The sequence below is a fragment of the Monomorium pharaonis genome, chromosome 5 (genome assembly GCF_013373865.1).
Source record: "Monomorium pharaonis isolate MP-MQ-018 chromosome 5, ASM1337386v2, whole genome shotgun sequence".
NCBI lineage: Eukaryota > Metazoa > Arthropoda > Insecta > Hymenoptera > Formicidae > Monomorium > Monomorium pharaonis.
In genome coordinates, this window is record NC_050471.1 from 5753248 (window position 1) to 5764646 (window position 11399).

General features: G+C 24.9%; 2 protein-coding genes across 2 annotated transcripts; both read left to right on the plus strand.

Annotated features, from left to right (window-relative positions):
* Positions 1–221: 221 nt before the first annotated feature.
* On the plus strand, positions 222–5192 carry LOC105832827. The gene is made up of 9 exons (XM_036287185.1): positions 222–410; positions 1959–2078; positions 2200–2317; positions 2951–3212; positions 3331–3447; positions 3513–3603; positions 3844–3989; positions 4660–4792; positions 5109–5192. The coding sequence occupies exons 1-9, from the start codon at positions 234–236 to the stop codon at positions 5166–5168; spliced, it is 1224 nt and encodes a 407-aa protein (XP_036143078.1). The 5' UTR covers positions 222–233; the 3' UTR covers positions 5169–5192.
* Positions 5193–5925: 733 nt separating this feature from the next.
* Positions 5926–10148, plus strand: LOC105832825. The gene is made up of 9 exons (XM_028192728.2): positions 5926–6094; positions 6314–6433; positions 6676–6793; positions 7048–7306; positions 8006–8113; positions 8179–8269; positions 8436–8572; positions 9554–9686; positions 9795–10148. Exons 1-9 carry the CDS (start codon positions 5954–5956, stop codon positions 9840–9842), a joined length of 1155 nt encoding a protein of 384 aa, XP_028048529.2. The 5' UTR covers positions 5926–5953; the 3' UTR covers positions 9843–10148.
* The last annotated feature ends 1251 nt before the right edge of the window (positions 10149–11399 follow it).

Below are 11399 nucleotides of genomic sequence, written 5' to 3' on the forward strand. Positions count from 1 at the left end.
AATTTTGTGGGAAAGATACATCTGTTAAATTACTTTCAGTGTCGAATCGATCGCGCAAATTGTGTTATAGTCAGACATTTGTTGAATTAAACAATCTCACGGCGGACTTATACAATTGTCTATTAATAGTCAATTAGAAAATTTGTGTTGAAATTTATATAAGAAGAGGAGATATAAAACATTTAATCAATAGTGAAAAAACTGAATGAACGCACCCTTATCGATGGGGATATATGTTTTCACAATGTTCTGGAGCACGTAAAGAAATGATTCGTCTGGAAGTTCAATATTTCAATCTCAATAGAATTCTATTGCTGGCTGTCGGTTTGTGGCCTTACCAGCAATCTAAACTCACTCGACTTCAGTTTATTTTTCTCTGCAGTATTTTAACAACAAGTATTATATTTCAGGTAAGAAAGTAATGGCATAATGGTATTATAGCTTCAACTAATTAATCTCTGCACTACGTGCAGATTTATATTATATGAAGATATTTTCGCTTTTGGATGTAAAAAATTAATTATTTTTTTGATATTTTTAAATAGTTTAAACCAAGAAAGAGAGAGAGAGAGAGAGAGAGAGAGAGAGAGAGAGAAGAGGGGCGGAGGGTGCAAGAAAGGGCAGAGATTAAAAATATAAAAATCTTGTAAAAATTTTATTAGAACTTTTATTAATAAATGAACAGTTTTGACAAGGTGTTTATTTTAAAATTGTTAAAAAAATTGTTGCCATGATAAATTTAATTTTAATCTAATTCAAAATAACTTAATATTTTTCGAAAATATTTACAACATTTTGCTCTCTCAAACTAAAACCAAATAATAATTTTAATTTTTTAATTTTTTTTGTAAGAAAAAGGTAAAAAAACGGAAAATTCGAATTTTTAATAAAAACTTTGGGTATCGATGTCGCGCATTAATATTAAGAGATACCAAACTGCAGGAAAATGTGATTCGAATTTGGATAACACGGGTTTTGAGTAACACTGAGTTTATTACTGACTTTGAATGCAAGACTGGGCAGATATATATAAGAATTTCGTCGAAATGCCAGATAACAAATTGAACAGATGTGTCGAGAATCAAGTACAGAGTAAACCTTTTTCCAGATTTTCTTCTTTTTATATACCTAAGCTACATTCCAAAACGTCATTTCTGAGGAAAATTTTACTCGAAATATATAGTACACGTAACGTATCCTATATTACATCGAGTAAAATTTTCTTCGGAAAGGACGTTTTGGAATGTAGCCCTAAGAACCGACGTTTCTAGATTTTTCTTTTGTTTTTCTGTGCAGGCAGTAAGATTGTCTGCATCAAAGAACCTTCTCGAATTTTCCGTTAAACGCGTTCTTCTTTTGTTAACACGCGGTTGTGACGAAATAATCGCCACAAAACTTTACTGTTTTTGTAAAAATTATTTTTAGAAATTTAGTTTAAACAAGAACTACGTTTATATAGATAAAAAAAATTTTTTAATGTTTTATTTCAGACAATTTTTGCATATTGAATTATGACAAGAGTAAAATATTTTTTATACGTCCAGATTTGTGAATAATTAGAAAAATATCTTTTTAAATGTTTGAAAAAAATGTGTAAATAATATTTGATTATCAAAGAATAAATGTATAAGTTTTAAATTTATACCAATATGATAAATTTTATCCGATAAATGTCGTGGATAAACACGCTTATACATTCTTAGAACGTTCAAACGTTTTTAAGACATTATCCAGATGTCTTTTAAAATGTCTCTTAGAGATTTGTATGGATAGTTTTTTTTAAAAGAAGTTTAAAAAGCTTAAAAATGATACAAAATAATACAAAAAGCGAGAATATCTTTTCAACTACGTGATAATCATTTAGAATTTAATATTTTTCTCTTTTTTATAAAATAAAATAAAATAATTACTTTTACTGTCTTACTTTTCTCTCTCTCTCTCTCTCTCTCTTTTTGTAGCTGACATCACTTATAACTTTAAGATGTACCTCTGTTCTTGTCGCCAAGGTTGTGTCTTCCGCATCTTTTTTTGCTGTTTGCTTGGTAACTTACAGTTCATTCTGTGCTAACATCAATAATGTAAGTTGTGAATATACAGTAAAATCTGTAAAATAAAATAAAACTGAAAAATAAGCATATATATGCGAAATAATCTGATGTATACAATAATGAGATAATAAAAATGTTGCTGAAATAATAGGCAAAAAATTTGATGGTGCAATGCCAACATGTATATGATGAATTAAAGGATGAAAAAGAAATAGCAATCATAAAAGAATATGGCTATTATACGAAATGTTGCACAATTGCATTTATGGGTAAAGCAAGATTTTTTCACGCGATTACATTTCATACTTAACATCTACTTTTGAGTTAGTAGTGGAAAACATTTTTAACATATTATAAAATTATATTCATCCTCATAATTTTTTTTCTCATAGTATAGATATTCACACTACTTTAATTTTTGAACTTTTAGACTCACAACCGCATGCTATAATGTTGACGAGAAATAAACTAATAGATTATAATAAAGCTAACTAAGCATTCATTAATCTATGATCTAAATTAAATATTAAATTACTACAAAAATATTGTAAATTACATTAAAAAATAATTTTAATACTTTTTAAAAAATAGTCGTTTTTTGTAAAAACGACTATTTTGTATTATTTTAATATTTTAATATTTTATTTATATAAACTCTAATACAAATAATATATCAGTTTATTTAAATAATATGTATACAATAGCTATAGTTTGGTAAAAGGATATTTATATACGTAGTTCAAAGTATTAATATTAGTTATACATAAATTTAAAGCAATTAGTATTAAAGGTTTTTATAATATAAATAAAATTGTAAAATACTTATTAATATACTGAATACATAAAATTTTAGTAAACTAAATAAAAGAATTAGAATAATAATAACTTCTCATGCTTTTCAGTAATGGGAATTCATTTCATAATTGTTATTATTATTATTCAATATTGGACAGACACGTTTGATTTAGCTTTGTCAATAAATGTATCTCAGCCACATCGGATACAATTCATAACGGAATATTTTATTGATCAAGAAAAATATTTTTTCTTAATTCTATTACACATAAATGTAGCATTTTGCGTAGGAATTGTTGCGATCATAGCAATAGGAACGATACTTATTGGATATATTAATTTTATTTTTGGAATGTTCAAAATTTCCAGGTATGAAACAAATATAAAATAGTACACAACACTGTTGCTTGGAGGAATGTACGAATAAAGTTTATATTTTTATTTTTCAATAATATGCCATATTAAAAAATGTTATAATTATTTTTAGCTACCGTATTGAACGCATTATAGAGATCAATATTCCGCAAAATTTTATTCTAAAAAAAAAAAATTTTAAATCTGAAAGTTTAATATGCGCTGTAAATATTCATCGAAAAGCAATAAGGTTAGAATTGATATGAAGATACATACGCATGTAATACGTGTAATAATATTTTTATGTTTTTAAAGATTATCTAAATATTTGGTAATCACATTTGAGATAATGTTTCTCAGCTTAGCAGCAGTTCTTATAATTTCCTTGTGTTTCAATTTTCTTCGGGTAAGTTTTGCTTTCTTTAAATCTATTTTTAAAAAGTAAATTTCAAAATTTTCCAGATTGTGTTAATGGAAAACTTGTACTATTTATTTCTTATATTTTATTAAATAATATTTTTATAATTTAATAATAATTTTGCATATAAATATGCAATTTAATTTCAACTCTTGTTAACAATACTACATAATAAAATAAGAACTATCAGAATGTAGAAAAAATTAATTGCAATTTTCTATTTTGTAGATTTTTCAAATTATGTCGTCTGGAGAATCTATTGAGAAACTTTTCTTTCCTGTTACATTTGTATCTGTTGATATTCTTTACATGTTTCTATGCAACTTTTTTGGGCAAAATATTATAGATCACAATAATCACGTTTTTATTACTGTGTAAGAGACTTTCTTGCAAGATATTAATAATTAATTTCGTGGTTCTCTATGCTGAAAGTAAACTCTTAATGTCATAACTCTATAATTGTCAACTATATAATGTAAAATAATATAATGTAAAATAATGTAAAATAATATAATGTAAAATAATATAACTAAATTATAGAGGAAGGTTGCTAATATTAAATAAAACATGATTTTCTTAGATAATTAATTAAAGAAATAAAAACCCATTAATCACATATATAATTATTTTCTATAAAATCTAAAAACAAATCTAACATAATCTAATTCTTATATATTAATCGTGCTACATGTTGCACTTTTTTAAATAGCATGAGCTGCATACTTGTATATAACTCATGTTAAAGAAAAGAAAAAATGTAGTTTTGCTACTATACCAGTTTTAAGATCCAATTTTTGATGTTTATTTTGATTTTGATGTTATTATGATTATGTTATAAAAATATTAATTATTACAAAATATAAAACAATTTTATAATAACTATATCATGTGATAGACAAATTTCTAATTTACATTTATGTCTTCTTCGATTAAATTTTATTTTTTGCTTTTTTAAAGAAATATTAAAAAATGAAGATATGGCAATATTAATGACCTTTCCGCTTTTCCATTAAATTAAGATTTTATTCTTATAAAATTTCGTAGGTACAACATTAAATGGTATGTAGCTCCCTTGCAAATTCAAAGAATGATACTCTTTTTGTTGCTAAATAACGCCAAAGATTTCACTATAATTGTTGGTGGAATATTTGTTGGATCTATGGAAAATTTTGCTATGGTAAAACGAAGATACAACTTTTGTTTATATATACATATAAAACGTGAGAATAACTTTGGTATGTACGTCACTTTTAACTTCATTTATGAAATATTATTTATTTTAAGAATATAATGAAATATATCAATAAAAACTCTATATTACATGTAATTAAAAAATTAGAAATATGAAATATTTATTGTAAGCAATTTATTTTTGTTTGGTTTTCTAACTTTTGCGGCATGTATCTTCTGCTGCGTAAATATCGGAGTTATTCCATTGTATTATGAGTATATCGATGTAATAAAAAAAAGAGGATAATTTTGTATGATTTCAGTTGATAAAAGCTGCAATATCTTACTTCACTGTGATATTATCGGTCGACACTGTGAATTAAGTATAAACGTAGAAGTTATTTAATATACTTCAAGAAGAATACAAGCATATCCTTCACATGTAGAACGTAGAAAATTTAATTTTATACAATTTTTTATGCATTAAAGACACAGAAATAAAATTATTTTATTCAAGATATTGATGCATTAAATCTTTTTAATTCATTGACATTACTTGTATATAATATTAGTCACAATACTCTTTTTTTCAGTGTAGTAATACTAGTATAGCGACTAAATATCTAAGACTTTAATATTTACATGTTAAAAACACTTGCCGTGTTAATCACTAATTTTTTCACTATTGCGCAATTGCTTAATTTAATCATTTCTCAAATGTAAATTTTACCAAGTACACTCGACATCAAATAAATTATACATAGGTGAAATGTATTGCAGAGGAGGTATACAAGTGTACTATCTTACAAATGCATGCACGAGATTGAAGTAGCAGGTTAAAAACAGAAAATGCGCTTGCGTGACTTTCTTTTAACAAACCCTTTTTAAAAAAAGAAGTTATAGAATAAATTTTTTATATCTTTTGTTAAGTGGCTTTATTATACATATAAGTTGACAATAATATATTGAGAAGAAATTATATGTAAGTTTCTAAATTATAGATACGTATCTAAACACAATGATATGATGGTATTATGTGAATTATGATAATTGCAGTAAAATCTACCCTAGAAGAGAGAAAGTTTAAGGAGAATCAATGGAAAAAGAGGGATGATTGTATTCTTATGGACTTTTTTACAATCACTCACGTTCGGAACATTATAAAAATATGATCCAAAAAGAAGAGTATTTTAGTATAAATAAAATTCTATTGCTCATGATCGGTTTATGGCCTTATCAACAATCCAACTTTACTAGATTTCAACATATTTTAGTCATTATTACATTGATAGCGATTATTATATTTCAGGTAAGAAAATGTATAATAATAATAATTATGTCGTTACATAAGCTATCAAACGGCAAACTGTCACTATATTTTTTCGTTATCTCACTCTATTGCACAATATTTTTATATTTTGTTAAATATATCACAACTCTCTCTCTCTCTCTCTCTCTCTCTCTCTCTCTCTTTCTCTGGTATTAACCAAATTTGGTAGTAAAATTAAGTAAAACTATCTACTAACAGCTGACTGTATTTCTAACGTTAAGTTGTACTTTGGATTTGCTCATGAAGATTTTGTCTTCCATATTCTTCTTCGCTATCTTTATAATAAAGTATAACGCATTCTGTTTTAACATCAAAGGTGTAAGTCAATTAATTAATAAGTACATGTTAAACAAAACAATTTTTCTTCGTATAAAAAATTTTTTAATTAAAATATATCCAAGAACAAAGATATAACTATATAACGTATATATACATATAAATGTATTTTTATATCTACGTTATACGAAATTTCGAAGTTTGCTAGGTACACTTTGTTATTTATATATAAATATATAAATAAATATATGTATACACATACACATACAAAAATTGGAATACAGGTAAAGAATTTAATGATGCAGCTTCAGAATGTACACAACAGATTAAAGGATCAAAATGAAATTACTATTATGAGAAAATATAACTACAATGCGAAGCGTTATACAATTATAATTACAAGTAAGAAAATGTTTGTCGATATATTATATATTTATACATTAACTTATTTTATATTAAAGTATTTGTCATATATGCATTAGTGATGCCATAATAATGCAATTATATAAAATAGATAACAAAAAAGTCAGAAAAGATCATTAAATTCGTAGATTTAATTATAACATGATAAAAAAACAATTCATAATTATACACAAAATAGTTTATAACATATACTCAAATATTTTAAATAATAATTTTATTTTAACATTCTTTAGCACTTGGAATTTGCGGAATATTTGGTGATATTATATTGCAATTTTGGATGAATATGGTTGACAATTCAGCAAAGAATTCGTCTCAATCATTCCACTTTCTAATTACAACAGAGTACTTCATTGATCAAAAAAAGTATTTTTATTTGATTTTTTTGCACATTAACGCAGCCATTTGCGTTGGTGTTATTTCAATAATAGCAATTGGTACAGTAAACATTGTGTACATTCAGCATATCTGTGGGATGTTCAGAATAGCTAGGTATGATAAAAAATGTAAAAAAGATAATAATATGAGAAGTAACTAGAAGTTTGTAATTTAAAAGATTTACTTTTGGATAAGTATATGTTGAATTATCTAATGGATAAATGTCTGTGTATATTAATAGACATATAATATATGTATACATAGTCATAGATATTTGTCTATTAGATAATTTGCCATATAGGTTATTCAGAGATGAAATAACCGATCCTAAATAGCATAGTAAAAGAAGCATTTGTCTAAGCTAACAGCCTCCTAACCCCTCACTGTAACCATATTGAATTTGTGATAATCGTTTAATCAGGATATTTTTTAACAAGAAAACAAAATTTTTTACTGTGTGCTATAACTTATACATATGTAACATATTTATGAAATATGACGAATGCTAATTATAATAATTATTATACATATAAGAAAAATATTTTCCTCTCTTTACGACAGATAAAAGTCAGCCTTGTATTCACATTTATTTTACGGTTATGTCATGTATTGATTACCAAGGAAAAAGGATAGCATTCACCATGTTTTAAAAATGTATTAAAGTGATATTAGATTACTGTATCGAAATTTACTTTTATTCATAAATAGCATAGGCGAAAAAATGGGCTGCGAAAGTGTCATTTTTCGCCTCTAATGTTATAAATGGAATATAGTATGGAATTGTTGTATAATTATAATATAAAATATTTACAGTTATCGTATCGAGTGTGTGATAAATATTAACAACGTTTCGCTGAAAAATGAGAACTGGATGGCCAAAGGCTTAATTTATGCTGTAGATATTCATCGGCAAGCTATGATGTTTGTATTTATGATAGCAATACTTGTACAACATTTTGAATAATACTTTTTTTGCTTTTTTGAAGATTGGCTAAATATTTCACATCCACATTCCAGAAAATGTTTGCTTGTTTAATAGTGTGTGGTGTGGCTTTATGTAGCCTTAGCTTGTTTCAAGTAAGTTACTTGTACTGTATAATTATGTTATTACTCCGAAATTATGATCATTATTGCTGAATATAACAAGATTGACACAATAAATATGTCAAAATTATATATTTTTAACAAAAGCAATTGTAAATGATATACCTAAGTTTAATAATTCTCACAAATGTCTTTTCAGTTATCATCGTTAAAAAATGACATCCAGAAGCTTTTCATATCATTTTTATCTGTGTTAATGATTATCATATACATGTTTTTAACCAATCTTATGGGGCAAAATATTACTGACCACAATAATTATGTACTTACTACTGTGTAAGAAATATTCTTATAATAAAGAACGTGTTAAAGTCGTTTATTCAGATTATAACATTAAAGAGTCAGAGTATGAATAATTGTGACAGAGAAATGACTATAATGTCGCAATACTTGTAAAAGAAAAATAAAATTCTAATTATTTTTATCATACGAAAAATAATTGTTTTTTAATATAAAAGTATAAAACAATATAAAAATATAAATTTTTTTCAACTTTGATTATGGAAGTTTGTATGCTTGTATTAAAAAATTTATTTTTTGATAATAATTTTATTATTCATTATTCGTTAATTTCTTTATCACAAAAGTTATGTCAATACTATTTTAAAATTTTTACACGTCAATCACATTCTCATAACAAATTTATTGTTTACGATACGTAACAATACATTTTAAAATACACTAATACAATATTTAAGAAGAGGAAATTATAAACCACTATTTTATTTTATTTAAATAATTTTTGGCGGCAAGTTTGTAATCCACAAAGTTCAATTATATCAGAAGTTCTTCGGATATAACAAACGCAATTAACAATTTACTAAAAAGAGAGAAAAGATTGCAGTTATAAAATCTGTAAAGGAATATAAAGCACTATCACATAGAAAATTTTATAATAAAAATTTACTACTAATTTTACTACGTTCGATAGTAGTTACGGACCAGAAGAAGAAATTTTAGAGAATTAGAGCATAAGTAGCATAAATATTATGGTAATTTAATGAAAAACATAGTAAAAATTTTCATAATTTCTTCTTTGGTCTATGTTTATTATTTACCATAGTCTAGTTGTTATAGTTTATTATTTATCAATAATAATATGAAATTTATGTTAAGGAGTTCTTATAATATTTAACATTTTTCATTGTTTTTAATCAACATATATATCAATGTAATTAGCTGCAAATAGAAAACTAATTAAATTTCTATCTTAATAAAATAAAAATTCTAATCTTAAATTTATGTTTAATTTTATAGGTACAACGTTAAATGGTATAAAACTCCTTTACATATCCAAAAAATGATACTATTTCTGTTGCAAATAGGAGCCAAAGAATTTACTTTAAACATTGCTGGATTAATTCATGGATCTATGGAGGGTTTCGCTATGGTAATATGTATGATAATATGTATAAAATCATAATAATATAATAAGATTTTAACAATAATATTTTAACACATCACACATAAATGCAATTAAAAAAAACGTTAATTGCAGCTAACAAAAGCCTCGATATCTTACTTCACTGTGATACATTCTCTATGATAGTAAATTAAATATGTATACAGTACGGTGAGAATATATGTAGTTAATGAAGAAACAGTGTTTATGCTTAGAAGATAGAAACGTTCTCATTCAATGTATAAAACAACTAGATATTTTGTTGCTAAAAAAGAGACTTAAAGTTCTTCAAATCAAAACATTAGTATGTATTTTAGATCATTTTTAGAATAAAAGTTTTCAGAACAGAATATTTGTATTAGTGTAGTTTAAATATAAATAATGCATATTTAAATATTTTTCATTATCTTCTGTTATATTTTCCTATGCGCAATTTGTTACTGACACATTAAACACTATACTCGTGTAATTTACTTTATATATTTATATAATATTTATAATTTAAACAAACTCTAACTTATTATTGAATAACTTATTATGGAATAAAAATATGGTTAGGTCCAAAAATAACTGTAATTTATAAAGCTATTATGGTTACTGCAACTTTTTTTTCTTCTGGTGCGATTGAAAATAAATTTTCTCCCTCAGTAATACAGTAATCAAGTCACAAAGTACAAACTTAACAAAAAATCATTAACATGGCGAAAAAACGATGACGTAACTGTTTTATTGGCAAACCTGCCAAGTAATAAGCTAAAATTTATTTAAAGATGGACCGGCCTTTATTGCCAATGATAATTATTGTAAAATATTCTTTGTTTGTCGACAAGATTTGCAAAAAACTTGTTTATTACATAAAAGTTTCACGCAATGTTTCGATTTAGGCTTTAGATCCTTTTTGAACAGTAATCTTATTATTACTTTGAGATTACATCATTTTTATAAAATATTTTAAATTATCTGTAAGTTTATACCAAGAAATCATAACTTTAAAATAGGTTTCTTGTGTTAAATTTTAGATTTCGTCGAGATAAGAATTCATAATTTAGACAATTAATAATGTTTTTGCAATTAATGTAATATATCTGCAAGTAAATAACAATACTAAGATTTAACTTAAGAAATTAAAAGTGTCGTGTACTAAACTAGCGCAATTACTTTTAAATTATAAATTTTATGAGATAGATAGCTTTGTCATTGAGAATTTTAAAAGTGAGAGACTTTCTCGAGAACTATGCGTACACAGAGAGAAAGATTTCTTTACAATTAATAAACAGTTTTGTTCGACTATTCCAACGCATATATTTCTTTGGTTTTAATAAATTTTAAATAAATTTCTTCAAACTTAATAAAATTTATTAGAAACAAAGAAATATATGCTTTGGAATAGTCGAACAAAACGGTTTATTAAATTTAAAGAAATCTTTCTCTCTGTGTATCCTATAAGTACATGCACTGAAATGAAGTTACAGCGCTGAGAAAGAAGGAATGCGCCTGCGTCAGTTTTCTGGAAGTAAGTTAATTTTATAAGAAAAATACATATGTCGAATTATCTTTAGCAATAGAATAATAACGTATATATTCAGTTTACTGTAAACATAATATTGAGCATGTTTAGATCTTATAGCAAACTTTTACAGAAGTAGACATTATACATTAAAGAAATTGTGTAGAAATTTCTTTATGAGATAAAATGAGAAT

Bases quoted from the DNA above. Each gene is read 5' to 3' on its own strand.
- LOC105832827 (XM_036287185.1), top strand. From the start codon at position 234: ATGTTTTCACAATGTTCTGGAGCACGTAAAGAAATGATTCGTCTGGAA. The intron at 3,604-3,843 runs GTAAGTTTTGCT...TCTATTTTGTAG, and splicing joins TGTGTTTCAATTTTCTTCGG to ATTTTTCAAATTATGTCGTC. The intron at 3,990-4,659 runs GTAAGAGACTTT...AAAATTTCGTAG, and splicing joins AATCACGTTTTTATTACTGT to GTACAACATTAAATGGTATG.
- LOC105832825 (XM_028192728.2), top strand. From the start codon at position 5,954: ATGATCCAAAAAGAAGAGTATTTTAGTATAAATAAAATTCTATTGCTC. The intron at 6,434-6,675 runs GTAAGTCAATTA...ATTGGAATACAG, and splicing joins TCTGTTTTAACATCAAAGGT to GTAAAGAATTTAATGATGCA. The intron at 6,794-7,047 runs GTAAGAAAATGT...AACATTCTTTAG, and splicing joins TTATACAATTATAATTACAA to CACTTGGAATTTGCGGAATA.